Raw genomic sequence first — 16,260 nt, 5'->3', positions numbered from 1 at the left:
TAGAGAGTTGTGTGCAAAGTGAAAGGTGTCAAGTTTAATGCAGGGGGATTGAGTGATAGAAAGCCCTTAAGCAAAATGAGGATGTGGTTCAAGAATTGGTACACTATCTGTCAGTCAGTGGAAATGATTAAGATGATCTTTGAGGAACAGAGTCATTCCTGTTCTTGTGTGTGTGTGTGTGTGTATGTGAACATATTTATATGGGTAGGTGCTAGTGCATGTGTGTGTTTGTCTGTGTGCATGCATGCATACCACAAGTCATTATTGGGTGTCCTCAGTCACTCTTGCGCCTTGTCTTTCACAGTCTCTTATTGAACCCAAAGTTCACCGATTTGGCTAGGTTACAAGGCAATAACCTCTAGGATCCTCATATCTGCCTCTCAGGGCTGGGATTACAAGCACATGACATCATACCCAGATTTTATGTGTGTGTTGGGGATCAAACTAGGCCCACAAGTTTACATGGCAAACCTTTAATTCACTGAGCTGACTAGAGGCTTCTGAAGCAAGGCTGTAGGAAGTGAATTAATCCATATCCCCAGTAGTGGAGCTAAGGGAATCTCAAGGTCAAAGAAAGAGGGAGAAGTCAAGGAAGGAGCTGATGATAAAGTGATTGAGGAAAGAAGTGGTGGTAAGCTTCGTTTGTCATTGAACATTTGCATCTAGAGGTGTAGGAGTTGAGGAGACAACAGGTAAATGTGGAGTGTTTCCCTCAATTGTGCAACTTCAGCTTGCTTGTCAAAACTATGCCAGCAATGAACTTGGCCCATCTGCATGACAGAGGAGAAAGGGATTCTGGGAGCTTCTTTTTGTACTGGGGACAATCTTTCACACTGAAGAGGATGTGTAAGTTTCTTTTTTATTTTCTTTATTCTGTCTAAAATGCTGTTTTTATTGCTTCTCCCCACAGCTGGGCATCACACCAGTCTTGAAAAAATATAATAATATTATACAGATGTTTTGGCACATGTGGAAAATATTTATGCAGTAAGAAATGATTCATTTTTTTTCTTTCTGACAGATAATGATTCCACATGAAAACCGAACCAGTGAGGCAATGTATAACAAAATGAACATTTCAGAACTGAGTGCTATGGTTCCCCAGGTTGGTAAAAACTATCCAGGAAAACTTGTATTATCTGATCAATTTTAAGTGATTATATTTCATGTGTGTGTAAGACGTTGTAAATCCTACCAACAATCTATTTGGTTTTCCTTATTCTTTTCAACTATCACATAAAATAGCCCTTGTATGTGCACTGCAGTGTTTTCTATTGCAGTGTACTGACAATCTTTCAGATAGTGGTTGAAAATTTTAAAGGCTGTTTTCTTACAGCAGAATTCCAGGCATAGGTGGTAGTTGGTGATACTTCATCTGTTTAACCATGTTGTGAAAGATTGGGGTTTTGACTTCATGTTTGATAACTCATGGTTGCAAAGTGACCACTGTAGCTTCATATAGCATATCTGCCTCCAGAGCAGGAAGAAGAGGGAAGGGCCAATGATGATCTGCCTTTTTTAAAAAACCAGAACAAACAAACAAATAAACAAAAAACCCTTTTCCCAAATAGCTTTAGATAACGTGATTTTATTTCTTTTTGAGTAGAATTGGGTCATGTGACGATCCCTAGCTGTGGGGGAGTGGGTGGAAGGAGTGGGCACTAGACAAGGAAATAACTGGTTTTCCATTTCACTGGTGGAGGCAGACAAGGGAGAAAAGGTTGGCTTTTAAGAGAGGCGATCTAAAACACCACACTGTGTCTGAGGGAACATAGGGGTACTGTGAAGAATGGAGGTGTTTCTCATTTCTCACTATTGCCATTTGTTTCCTCTTGGTTAAGAAAGGCTATGCCAGGGGAAGACCAATAATGTTCTGAGGTTATGTGTGTCTGTGTGTAGGGGAGCAGAGGAGACCAGAGCACAGAGCGGGCAGGGGAGGGAGCATACAAGTTAGAAGGAGAATGCTGAGAGAGGATGTTCAGGAGGTGAGGGAAGGATGAGAAGCTAGATTAGAGGAGAAATCCAGATGAGGGAACAGGATAGAGAGAAGATGGAGGGAGGAGCAGGCTGGAGTTGCTGAAGGAGCATACACAAGGCTGTTTCTTGTCAGAAGTCTGTAGTACAGAACAAAGGCTCTATCTGTGATGCACATCATAGGTCTGGTGGCAATGATCAGACTTTTTCTCCTTAATAGGCAAATGAGGGGCAGTTCCATCTTTAATGACTTTGGTAGAATGGCACAAATAGGTTGTGCTAGGCCTACTCTGTTTAAATGCCTTGCATCTTAGTTGGTACCTAACAAAGATTTCCCTTTTCTTTTTCTTTCTCTACCCTCAGTTTGACTGGCTGGGCTACATCAAGAAGGTCATTGATGTCAGACTCTATCCTCACTTGAAAGACATTGGCCCCTCTGAGAATGTGGTGGTCCGCGTCCCACAGTACTTTAAAGATTTGTTTAGGATCTTAAGCTCTGAAAGGAAGAAGTAAGAACTTTCTTATGCATTTAACTGTGACTTTTGTTTTCCCTTTAAATTAGAAGGGCTTCTCTTTTCATGTGTTTTGAAAATTGCTTTTAAAGAAAGTTATAGCAAGAGTCATTGGGAAAATCATGGGGCCCTTTGTGACAAATTGGTCTAAATCATTGGTATAATTTACTTTCTGGGAGAACAACAAATACAGAGTGATTTTGCCCCTTATTTCCAGTCTTTCTCCATACTGTTCCCTCTGAAAGCCTAAATTGTTTATTAGTTTTGGGGAACTAGTTATGTAATGATGTTATTTCCTGAGATTTCTGTATAAGCACATTTTTTTTTCTAGTTCATTTGTGGCCTTTTTGCTGTATTTTTTTTCTGTTTTGCTTTTAGTTAGTAAGTTATTTTCTGCAAATAGGCCAAAGTACCTATATTGAAAATCCATAAGACCACTTTGAGACCTATAGGAAAATCGCACTAATGTGGCAACTTTAGGAACTATCAGGTTTTGCTTATTTTAAAGAATATTTTAGAATATGTGGCTGTGCTAATATGGCACTACAAAGAAGAGAAAACCTATAAATGTTGAGGAGAAGAGAAATTCATATGTTCATTAAGCCACCCACATTTAACAACAGAAAATGGATCACATAAAGTTGGACAAGTTCATAAAAATAATTCACTAAGCTAATTATTGGGTCACGATTAAAATTCTCTCTCTCTATATATATATGTAATATCTTTTTTTTTTTTTTTTTTTTTTTTTGGTTTTTGAGGTAGGGTCTCACTCTGGTCCAGACTGACCTGGAATTAACTATGTAGTCTCAGGGTGGCCTCAAACTCTCAGCAATCCTCCTACCTCTGCCTCCCAAGTGCTGGGATTAAAGGTGTGCGCCACCACGCCTGGAATATGTAATATCTTATATATAAGATATTATATATATAATATCTATATATGTAATATATAGATATTTGGATTCTGGCTATGTTACCATGAGTTATATTTTTAAAATATATTTTATTTATTTATTTGCAAGGAGAGAGAGAAAGCAAGAAAGAAAGAGAATGAGAATGGGCATGCCATTGGAAATGAACTCCAGATGCCTGAGTGACTTTGTGCATCTGGCTTTTTGTGGGCACTGGGGAATCGAACTCAGGCCATCATGCTTTGCAGAAGAGCTATTTTAATCACTGAGCTATTTTCCCAGCCATGAGTTAGGTTTTATTATTGAAAAGGCACTTCTTCCACATGACAAACAAAATAAACCACTGGCAAATGTTATTTAAAAAAATAAAAAGGCACCTTGGCTGGGCAGATGGCTAAGCTGGTAAAGTGCTTGCCTTGCAAGCATGAGGACCTGAGTTGCATCCTCAAGACTCAAATTAAAAAAAAAAAAAAGACTAGGCAAGGAGCTCTACAACTTGCAATTTAAGCACTGGGGAAGTGGATACAATCTGATCCCTAGGGCTTCTTGGCCAGCTAATCTAACCTACTTGGTGAGTTCTGGGCCAGTGAGAGACCCTGTCTCAACAGAAGTGGTGGATATTACCTGAGAAGAATACCAGAGGTTGTCCACGTGTATGAGTACCCCCCACATACCAGAACACACACAAAGGCACTGTAAAAATTCTAGAAACACATTTGATCCCCTTTGGAAACACTTAGATGCCCAAAGAGCTAGCACATTCTAAAATATATGAACCATTTTTTTTTTAAAATTTTTTTTTAAATTTATTTCTTTGAGAGCGACAGACACAGAGAGAAAGACAGATAGAGGGAGAGAGAGAGAATGGGCGTGCCAGGGCTTCCAGCCTCTGCAAACGAACTCCAGACGCGTGCGCCCCCTTGTGCATCTGGCTAACGTGGGACCTGGGGAACCGAGCCTCGAACCGGGGTCCTTAGGCTTCACAGGCAAGCGCTTAACCGCTAAGCCATCTCTCCAGCCCTATATGAACCATTTTTGAGTAAAGCTTACTGACAAGACAAAGAAGAACTTTCAATTCTACCATTTTGAGATGTGAGGATATTTTGAAACTTTTGAAAGTCACAATAGCAGCCAATGGTAGATAAGTGTGTGTATGAAGCTAAGCCTTGCTATTTCAGGGTGTTACACAGGCCCATTGTTGCAGTCAGGTTGGTGTTGCCAGCAGAAGTCACCTGATCAAGAGCAGCTTGTGGGAAGAAAAGGTTTATTTTGGCTTACAGACTTGAGGGGAAACTCCATGATGGCAGGGAAAATGACAACATGAGCAGAGGGTAGACATCATCCACTCATCAACATCAGGTGCACAACAACAATAGAAGGGTGTGCCAAACACTAGCAAGGGGACACTAATACACTGCCTCCAGGAGGTGTTCATTCCCAAATCTCCATCAGCTGGGGATCTAGCATTCAGAACACCTAAGTTTATGAGGGACACCTGAATCAAAACTACCACACCTGTGATGCCAGCAACCTCAACTAGGACCCTTGTTAAAAATATAGATACAGTGTCGGTGGGGGGGAGGGGGGAGGGAGGGAATTACCATGGGATTTTTTTTATAATCATGGAAAATGTTAATAAAAATTAAAAAAAAATTAAAAAAATAGATGCAAAGGCCTATCTCCATAGAGTCCAGTGCAATAGACCTGGGGAGAATCAGGAACCTAGAGATTTTCTAAAAAAATATTTTATTTTTATTTATTTGAGGGAGAAGAAGGTGTGTGTGGTAGGAGGAGAAAGAGAGAGAGAGAGAGGAAGAGAGAGAGAGAGAGAGAGGAAATGGACATGCCAGGGCCTCCAGCCATTACAAACAAACTTCAGACACAAGCACCACCTTGTGAATCTGGCTTATGTGGGTACTGGGGAATCAAAACTGGGTCATTGGGCTTCACAGGCAAGCACCATAACCTCTAAGTCATCTCTCTAGCTCTAGATATATACTTTTTTTTTTTTTTGAGGTAGGGTCTTACTCTATACCAGGCTGACCTGGAATTCACTATGTAGTCTCAGGGTGGCCTGGAACTCATAGCAACCCTCCTACCTCTGCCTCCTGAGTGCTGGGATTAAAGGCATGCACCACCATACTTGGCTAGATATATGTTTCTTGAAGCAGGGTCTCACTCTAGCTCAAGCTGACATGGAACTCACTCTGTAGCCCAGGGTGGACTTGAAGTCATGGTAATCCTCCTACCTTAGTTTCCTGAGTGCTGAGATTAAAGGATACCCATCTGGGGGCTGAGAGATGGCTTAATGGTTAAGGCCTATGCCTGTGAAGCCTAAGGACCCAGGTTCGATTCTCCAGGTCCCTCTTAAGCCAGATGCACATGGTGGCTCATGCATCTGGAGTTCATTTGCAGTGGCTAGAGGCCCTGGCATGCCCATCCTCACTTCCTCTATCTCTCTCTCCCTCTTTCTGTCTCTAATAAATAAATAAAAATAAAATATTTTTTTTAAGAAAAGGATACCCATCTGGAATCTGTATTTTAAATGAACACCCCAGGATAGTGTTATGATTAGCTTTGGGTGGTACAGGGAAGAGGGATGACTGCATTAGAAAACTACTTCATAACGATTTCCTAGGTCTGGAATACATGTTGAGATCCCTTGTTCAACCTTTCTGACACTTGGGGCCAAGTAGTTTTAGATTTCAGTTTGTCTTATAATATATCTTGGGGATGGGACCCAAGTCTAAACACAAAATTCATTTATGTTTCATATGTAACTTAATACATGTAGCCTAATGAAATTTTCAGCTTCTGTAGCACACATGCATTTTGACAATGACCCTTTACATAAGGTTAGATGTGGAGCTTTCAACTTATGGTGTAAAGTTAATGCTAAAAATGTTATGAATTTGGGGATATTTTGGACTCCAGATATTTTTTAAAAATGTATTTATTTGAGATAATGAGGCAGAGAGCGAGAGAATGGGCACACCAGGGCCTCCAGCCACTGCAAATGAACTTCAGACACATGCACCCCCTTGTACATCTGCTTTACGTGAGTCCTGGAGAGTCGAACTGGGATCCTTTGGCTTTGTAGGCCAATGCCTTAACTGCTAAGCCATCTCTCCAGCCTAGGATTCCAGACTTTTAAAAACATTTTTATTCATTTATTTATTTATGAGAGAGAGAGAGAGAGAGAGAGAGAGAGAGAGAGAGAGAGAGAGAGAGAGAATAGGTGCCTCAGGGCCTCTAGCCACTGCAAATGAACTCTGGATGTGTGTGCCACCATGTGCTTACATGGGTTCTGGGGATTTGAAACTGGGTCCTTAGGTTTCACAGGCAAGTGGATTAACTGCTCAGCTGTCTTGCCAGCCCAATTTCAGGTTTTTAAGCTTCTTATTGACAAATTCAATAAATATACATAATAGACAATATACTATGATCATAATCCCTTCCCACTACCCTCTTTCTTTCTCCCAAAGGATTATTCCATTGAATGCCTCCTTCTTTTCAACTTGTCTCATTTCTATTTTGATATCATCATTTTTTTTTCCTCCTAGTATACAGGTCATCAGCCACTGTGAGGTCATGCATATCATGGTCACTTCGTGTGTGGAAGACAGTATTGTCAGTTCTCCCCTTCCTTTGGCTCTAATATTTTTTCCACCACCTCCTCTTCCACAGTGGTCTCTGATCCTTGGAGAGTATCATAGAGATGTTTTACTACTACTAAACACTTCACTGTCCCTTCTTCTCAGCACTTTTGTGAGTTTTGAGTCACCCTAGTGACCACTGACATCTGAAAAGAGAAGCTTTTCTAACTAAAAGTGAGAGTGGACTGGGAGTGGTGGCACGTGTCTTTAATCACAGCACTCAGGAGGATTGTTGTCAGTTTGAGGCCAGCCTGAGACTACATAGTATAGTGAATTCCAGGTTAGCCTGGGCTAGAATGAGATACTACTTTGAAACCCCCACCAAAAATGAGAGTAGCATTAATATATGGGCATAAACATAAGTATTTAGAAGGCGGTTTGGTGGGCATAATATATGTATTTAGGCAGACAAAGTAGTAGTTTCCTCCCCTAGGATTTGTGACCATATGCTTGATTAGATTTTCAGTATCAGGCAGGAATTCCTTCCCATGGACCCATCCTCAAGTCAAATTAGAAAGCAGTTGGTTTCTCCCATAACAGACATGCCACCATTACAACAGTTGGTGCACTTGGCCTGGCTGGCCAGCAATAAGGCTTACAGTTTCCACTGCTGTTTAATAGCATTCATGCCTTTTCTTCCTCAACAGACTGCATAGCTTCTTCCAGCATCTTGACAGCTCGTCAACAGGGAGGAGGCTTCTAGCTCAGATACCGTTTCATTTCTCAGTGACTTGAAACCCAAGCATTTGACTCCAGATTTTTTTATTCAGGTTGCTCAACCTGTACTATAAAATAGGACTGAAATGCTTTTTTTTTTTTTCTTACTACTATATAGAATTGAACTACTGAGTATATTTTAGATTTTGGTGGTGATTTCTGTTGAAAGAGGGAGCTACATACTGTATACCTTGTCTAGCACCTCTTGCATCAGATTTCTTTTCTTGAGACTCTGTGACCTTCATTATAAAATGGTAGGTACTTTTGAAAATTATATTAACTATGTTTTACCTCATTTACAACCAGTGGACAGATTGGGCTTTGGTTTTACTGTATTAAAAAAAATATGGTGCTCGTTATACTATAGAATTGTGGGACTTTTCATAATAGTAAGTAATACGAAAACTGAGTGGAGGAATATTTTATTTTAGTTCCTGTCAAATTGATAACTTAGAATGCATACCTTCTCTCCCATCCCAACTTCTTCCCTTCCTCCCAACTTTCCTACCTCTCTCTCTCTTTTAAATTAGTTATGGATATACATAGTGTGTAAAAAGCATATATTGGTACTATCCTTTCCCTCATCCCTGCCCCTTTTCCAGAGACTCTCCTTGTTGGGGATCTCCTTTTCCCTTTTCTGTTTCCTTTGTTTTGTTTTTCTTTCCCAGAACCTTGTTTGGTTCTGAACACATACTATATCTACTATGATCTACATTCTCTACTGATCATAATCAGTCCTCACTGTGTAACCTTACTAGACTAGTTGGCGAAAGGTCATCTTAGAGCCCCATAGTTACTGTATCAGCCAAGAAATGCCAGATGCTATAACTAGAACCTCTAAACTCTCACTGGTATTTATAATAAAAATTATATTCTCTGTTTATGGAACAGTCCAACATGGGTGTGCTGGCAAGTCATCTTTCTTCTGAGTACTATATTATGAACCCAAAATCCTTCTGCCTTCCTTTAGGTTTTTGGGGCTAGTGAAAAATGGTAGGTAGAAGATTGTGGGAAGGTCTAGAAGTAGAATAAGTTTCTTCTACCCATATTCCATGGGTCAAAACTCAGTCTTGTAACAAATCTAACTATAAAAGAGGCTAGAAAATAGAGTTTAGCTGTATATTTCAAAGCAAAGGTTTTCCCTAGATGTACTTCTATCAAAGAACTTACCTTGTTATTTATTTATTTAGGAGAGAAAAAGAGAGAGAGAGAGAATGAGAATGGGTACACCAGGGCCTCTAACCACTGCAAATAAACTCCAGATGCATGCAACATCTTGTGCATCTGGCATTACGTGGGTACTGAGACATTGAACTGGGGTCCTTTGGCTTTGCCAGCAAGTGCCTTAACTGCTTAGCCATCTCTCTAGCCTTTTTAAAAAAATATTTTATTTATTTATTTACTTAATTCACTATGTAGTCTCAGGGTGGCCTTGAACTCATGGCGATCCTCTTACCTCTGCCTCCCAAGTGCTGGGATTAAAGGCGTGCGCCACCACGCCCAGCTAGAATATATATATATTTTTAATGGCTACTTTTCTTTCAATTCCCACCCCTGCCATAACACAGGAAACGCACCTGATTTTAAACACATTTGAAATGGCTTTTGTGTTTTATTTATTTATTTTTCTGAGGCAGGGTCTCACTCTAGTCCAGGCTGACCTGTAATTCACTCTGTAGTCTCAGGGTGGCCTCAAATTTACGGTGATCCTCCTACCTCTGCCTCCTGAGTGCTGGGATTAAAGGCGTGCGCCACTATGCATGGCTTGAAATGGCTTTTGTAGGTATGAGTCCCAGCATAGACACTTCTTAAAAATTTCTGGAAATTAACCAGATGTATCATCAACATGATAAAAAAAAGGTAACATATGAACAGAACCTTGGATAAAGAGTTGTTCTCCATGCAAAGGAGGGAGGAAAAGGGTAGTGTTAAGCTTCTAAGGTAGTGGGACTCGTATGAACCCAGATGTTGCCTTTAAGGCAAGAGTTTAGAGCACTGACAGCCTGCTTTGGTCTTGGGATGCGTAGAGAGAGTGCCTCAGCTTACCATTCTAATCATCCTCTCACCTGTCCTCTGGAGATACAGTTGAAGAAAGAGCTAGTAGGTCTTTACATGTTGTGTCTTTGCACCACTTCTGTTCTGAGAATCTACTGACAGGTCATTATGATGTTAATCACCATTAAGATTAACCTTAATGAGCCTTGGTCCTATAGAAGGTCTCTGTGTTGCTCCCATTTTGCAGATAGGGAAGGTGGGGTTAAACAATTTAACCAAGGATACACCTCAAAGAAGTAGAGCTGATATTCTAAATTGGGTTGCCTTCATGTTTATGACCCGTCTCTTTGTTCTATACATGTCACTCTATGGAAAAATAAATAACACTCTTCAGACAATTCTTTGCTGATTTTGGAGATGCTGATTGGATATCACATATCCAGCAAGCTTAATACTAGAAGTGATTTAAAATTTTGATTGTTTTTTCCCCAACATTTATAATATTTGCATGGACATGAAGAACTATCTTAGAGATGGGACCTAGGTCTAGATACAAAATTTATTTCTTTGAGGTAGGATCTCAGTCTAGCCCAGGCTGACCTGGAATTCACTGTGTAGTCTCAGAGTGATAGTCTCAGGGTGGCCTCGAACTCATGGCAATTCTCCTATGTCTGCCTCCCAAGTGCTGGGATTAAAGATGTGTGCTACCATGTCTATCCAAAACTCTTTTTTAAAATTTTTTAAATTTTTATTAACATTTTCCATGATTATAAAAAAAATCCCATGGTAATTCCCTCCCCCCCCCCCCCAACACTTTCCCCTTTGAAATTTCATTCTCCATCATATTACCTCCCCATCACAAACATTGTTTTTGAGGTAGGGTCTTGCTGTAGCCCCAGACTGATCTGGAATTTACTATGTAGCTTCACAATGCTCTTGAACTCATAGTAATTCTCCTCCCTCTGCCTCCCAAATGCTGGGATTAAAGGTGTGCACCACCACGTGTGGCTTTAAAACTTATTTTTATTTTATTTTAATATCTTTGGTTCTTCAAGGTAGGGAGTCACTCTAGACCTAGACTGACCTGGAATTCACTCTGCATTCACAGGGTAGCCTTTAACTCATAGTTCTCCTCCTACCTCTGCCTCCCAAGAGCTGTGCCACCACACCCAGCTCATTTTTAATTATTTTACTTATCTGTTTTTGACATTATCATATATATATATATTACATTTTTTTCTTAAAGATTTATTTAGTTAATTAATTTATTTATTAGAAACAGAGAGAGGGAGAGATGGAGAGAGAAAGAGAGAGAGAGACAGGGAGAGAGAATGGGCATGTCAGGGCCTCCAGCCACTGCAAATGAACACCAGACACGTGCGCTCCCTTGTGCATCTGGCTTATGTGGGACCTGGGGAATCAAACCTGGGTCCTCAGCCTTCTCAGGCAAGTACCTTAACCACTAGGCAATCTCTCCAGCCCCATATATATTATATTTTGATCATATACAGCCCATATTTTCCTCCCTTATGCTCCCATTCCTGTTGTACCCTTCTTTTTTCTACCAGGGAAGAGAATGTCTTCCCCTTTTCCAGCAACCGCTAAGTAACATTAGCTCCTCATGGATAGGAGTGGCCCCATAAGCCCCTCCCCTCCCCATAACAGAAAGCTGACTGAGCCCATCATGTGCAGGTCATCACAGCTGCTGTGAGTTCAGATGATAGAGCTCCATGATGCTCCTCCCTGTCCTCTAGCTCTTACATTCTTTTCATCCCCTTGTCTGCAATGTTCCCTTAGTCCTGGAGGGAATGATGTAATATTTTTGAGTACTCATCAATCACTTATTTTCAGCTCTTTTACCATTTATGAGTCTGTGCATTGTCTTCTACTGTACCCTTCCCCCCCAAAAAAAATGAAAGAAGAAAAAGCTTGTTTGACAAGGGCTGAGAGCAGAACTAATCTGTGGATATAAAAATAAACGTTTAGAAGGCAGTTTTACAACATGTCCATTATCCAGACAGCAATAGTAGGTTCTCCCCTAGTGTTATCTTCTCCCCAGACATGGGCTTTTGACCTGATTTTAGTACCAGGTATGAATTCTCTCCTGTGAAATGGGCCTCAAATTTAATCATGGAGCTTTTGGTTGCCCCCATAACAGTCTTGCAATTATTATACTGGAGGGCACATCTTGTTTAGTAGGATAGTATAGTAGAATACAGGATTCACTGCTGGGTGGTCATGTTAATGATTTTTCTCTGCCAGCAGCCATCATATCACCTTTTGGCACTATGAAATCTAGCCAGCAGGAAGGAAGCTTCACCCTGAGCTTCAATTTGATTTCACTAGGTACTGCATTGGTCAATGGGTGTGGTGTCTTTAGTAATAGGGTTTTACCTTTCAGTTCTGTTGGGAAGCCAAGAGTAGTGCTCCAATAGCTTGTATTGTTTTGGGTTTTCCCTGACCAACAACTCACAGGGTGCTATCCCGCACCTGGCTCTGATATTATTGTTTGATAACTATGGCTAGGAGGAATAGTATTATCCAACTGTATGCATTTGTAAGTTTACAAAGTAGTTTTGGTTAGCCCTCCCCCATTCTCTCTTTTCTGCTAACCCCCACCTTTACCCATGCTTAACTCTTTCTAACCCCAGTATTCCTCCTCACATGCTATTTTCATATTACTTATGTTCTACTAACCACTCTCCTTAAGGTTTTACCCCATCCCGTTGGCCCTGGGTCTAGACACAAAACTCATTTTGTTTTATATATGCATTCTACACATAGGCTGAAGTTAGTTTTATGCAATATATTTAGTCTGCCTGAATTTGGACTGTGTCCTGCGATATGACATCATGTAGAATTTTTTTTTTTTCTTGTAGCCTTAAAGTTTCAGATTTGGGGGCATTTGGGGATTTGCATTTGCAAGTAAAGAATTTTTAACCTACTACACTAGCATATATCCAGTTAAATACTGCTACTTCTGAAAATTCTTCTGCTATTTTCAGGGTTCTAAAGTCACCTTGAGCTGACATCAATGGCTTATTTCCTGACTGCTTCTTCTATCCTTTGGTCAATCCTACTATTGGCCTAGTAGGACGAGTCTTTTCTTCTGAATGAATGGCTATAAGGACAGTAGTACTAACTTTTTGTGGTGTACTACACATTGAACCAAAGGCCTTGAGAGTGTTAGGCAAACACTGTAATATTGAGACACATCGGCAACCCCTGATTATTTGGGCCAAAGCTAGAACAATGAGAACCCTTACAGGTGGTGATGTCAGAGGCTGTATTGGCTTTTGGACCTTAGGGAGTAGCTGGCCAAGGTGAGGCTGTTGGAGGCATAAGCTGGTAACTATTGTTGAGAAAAGATGCTAGATCCTTTAACTCTTCCTTATTCCATGTTAAGTCATCTCATATCCACAAGGTGAAATCAGCTGTAGTGGGAGTTCTATATATAACATAGATTAACAAATGCTTCAAATCATTTTTTTCCCCTGGAAAGGCAGTTGATAAATATTGACTAGCATGTCACAGGGTGTAGGAAACTGACTTTCTAGTTCCCTTATCTCCTATTGTTCCTCCACTACTCCTGACCTAAGGTTGCCTCAAATTTTCTATTTAATTTGGCCTGAAGAGCAAGAGACTCTGAATCCATATATGTGTCTCTATGTATGAAAGACAGAGAGAGAGAGAGAGAGAGGGAGGGAGAGAGAGAGAGAGAAAGAGGGAGAGGAATAAAGCTATATAAAGTCCTTTTTATAAGGTTACTAATGTCCTCATAAAGTCTTCCCCTCGTCACCTTCATTTAAATCTAATGAACTCCCAGAGGCCTCTTATCCCAATACCAACACATTGTGGCTGGGGGTTTCAACATATAAATCTAGTGGGAAACAGAATTCAATCCATAGTACCAGATACTTCACATATAATATAGGGCTGGAGAGATGGCTCAGTGATTAAAGCAGTTGCTTGCAAAGCCTAATGACCCTGGTTCAATTCCCCAGTACCCATAAAAAGCCAGATGCACAAGGTTGTGCATTTGTCTGGAGTTCATTTGCAGTGGCTAGACACATGCTCATTCTCTCTATGTGCTTCTTTCTTTCTCCTTCTTTCTCTCACTTAAATAAAAAATAAATAAATTAAATAAAAGAAAATATAGTACAGAGGAGTGGTTACAAAGGTGATGGGAGGGCTGGAGAGATGTCTCAGTGGGTAAAGGTGCTTGCTTACAAAAGTGATGGGAAAAGATAAGAAGCTGAATAGGAGACAATACGCCAACCTAGAGATTATTAACATGAAGAAGTCAGCATCACCCCTAGACAACAAGACAATGAGAAGTTTGGTGTTACCTTAGCCCAAATCTGAGGTCTGCCCACCTAAATTGAAATGCTGTGAGATTGCCGTACAGTAACTGATACCACAGTAACTGATACCACTGAAGATGGAACTCTATGAAAGAGTATAAGCCAAAGGGAAGGCAAAGCTACTATTAGAAACAAGAAATGAGAGAGAGAGAGAAAGAAAGGAGGAGAAACAGAGAGACATACAGATAGGCAAAGGAAGAGTGATCTCAAAGAGCATTGACTTGGGCTTTTCTCCTTGGCAAAGACTTGTCTTGTCTGCTCCAACATTTTCAGCAGGTTGATACCAAGCAAATCCTTGGGAGTTTTGCCAAGCTCCTGTAGTTTTCCTGCCTTTAGTTTTATTTTAACATAAAGCAAGCACAGTGCACATGAAGATGATCACTATTGGACAGGTGTGGTCAAAGGTTCATCTAGAAAGTGTTCTGTTATGTGGACCTCTCATGTGTTCAGCTTTTCTGAATGCAATCTAGGATCTTGTTCTTCAGACTATGGTCTACAGACCATAGTATGGGCCTGACCTGAGAAGGAAGAAAAAGATAACTAATATAAAAGAGTTAGAAAGAAGAGAGAAGAGAGAAGAGAGAGAGAGAGAGAGAGAGAGAGAGAGAGAGAGAGAGAGAGAGGCAGTTAAGATTAAGGTCAGTCTTCACCGTGTCCTTTCCAGTGCCTTGTGGCTGAGGTGTTCCCTCTAAGGTTCAACCATTTGATCTGCCTTTTAGGATGTAGAAGTTAATGGTACCATTGCTGTTTGGGTCTAGATTTGTGTTCCCCAACCCCTCCCTTGCCCTCCTCTCCCTCCCCATCTACCCTATTATCTAGTCCTTGAGATGCTTGCTGGGTAACTAGCAGTTCTTGACCCTGGCATATATCCAGTGAAAGACTTGTTAAAATCCAGATTGCTGGACATCATACCCACAGTTGCTAGTTCAGTAAGAGTGTGTGGGGGAGTCTACCAAGTCTAGGGACTCACTGTGATAAATATTGTCTTAGACATATGTCTGGGTAGCATATAGGATTTAGGAAGCTCTTGCTTGGTCTTGAGAAACTCCCAGAAGAAACTTTATGGCTCACTTCAGATAGTATATATGATGAGGAGGAGCAGAAACAAGCTTGAATCTGAAGATATAATGTTAGCCCTGGATTGAACACTTCCTTGGAAGTTCCTAGACCTCTGACCTTTGTTTTATCCAGCTGAAAATAATCACCACCCCATAGCACTGTCCTGAAGATCAAAGAATGTATTTTAGGACCTCATAAGCATAATATAAATGTAAACTACCACTAATTGAGAACAAAGGGTAGCAAAAGCTTCTTAAAATATCACATCTTCTGAGTCAGAGGCTTTGGGGGAATTTTTTAGATTGCTGTCTTAGTGGTAAGCTCTTGCCAGGGATGTTTTGCTTGTCTCTACTTTATTTATTGCCATTTTGGAAAATTACTGTATTGCTGAAATTTTTTTTTTTTGGAAAAAAAAGATATTATGTGTTATTTTCAAGGACTGTTGCTGAGTCTGATTTTTTTTTTTTTGATGTATCTGAGCATTAGGTGGCAGTGATTCAGTCATTATGGTGATATCTGCTCCAGGAGTAGTGGTATTAGCACTCCTATGCTGTATTCCATAACATCCTGTCAGCATATTTATAACGCATTGGAGCAACTCATCAGTTCCATTGTCTCACTGTGTGAACTTCCCAGCATTCCATCTTCCAGCTCTCAGCAGAGGTCTTGATGTTATGTTATCACCTTAGAAATGCCTTAGCAAGGATGGCTTCACTGTTCCCCTTTGGGACCCATGGGTTTCTGCAAAGCACCTTTGTTCAAGTATTTTGGGGTCTCTGACTGGCCAAGAAATTTTAACTGAATTAATGGTTTACACGCATTAGCACATGGTGTAGAGAAAAGCATACAAGCTTTAGAGTTAGCTACACCTAGCACTTATCTAGCCTGCATGGCTTATTATGGTAGCTCTCATGTACAGTTGCCCTGGGCTAGTCTGAGCATCTGGACTTAGAAAAACTCCCTAGCTGGGCTGAGGAGATCAATCAGTAGGTAAAGTACTTGCTTTGAAAACATGAGTTAGATCCTCAGAACCCACATAAAAAGGCCAGGCTTGGTGACATTCACTTGTAAT

The 16,260-nt window shown here is 40.5% G+C and overlaps 1 protein-coding gene across 2 annotated transcripts in view; it reads left to right on the top strand.

Annotated features, from left to right (window-relative positions):
- The window catches only part of Phex (phosphate regulating endopeptidase homolog X-linked), a 313,402-nt gene that overhangs the window by 89,857 nt on the left and 207,285 nt on the right, over positions 1 to 16,260 (top strand). For both annotated transcript variants that reach the window (XM_045140796.1, XM_004670003.3), the window contains 2 exons: positions 1,022 to 1,105; positions 2,338 to 2,483. In XM_045140796.1, coding sequence (XP_044996731.1) covers positions 1,022 to 1,105; positions 2,338 to 2,483 — 230 coding nt within the window. The remainder of the gene's footprint in view (positions 1 to 1,021; positions 1,106 to 2,337; positions 2,484 to 16,260) is intronic.

The sequence above is a fragment of the Jaculus jaculus genome, chromosome X, assembly GCF_020740685.1.
Source record: "Jaculus jaculus isolate mJacJac1 chromosome X, mJacJac1.mat.Y.cur, whole genome shotgun sequence".
Taxonomy (NCBI): domain Eukaryota; kingdom Metazoa; phylum Chordata; class Mammalia; order Rodentia; family Dipodidae; genus Jaculus; species Jaculus jaculus.
Note: the sequence above shows the minus strand (reverse complement) of the source record. Positions and strands in the feature narration are given on the sequence as shown.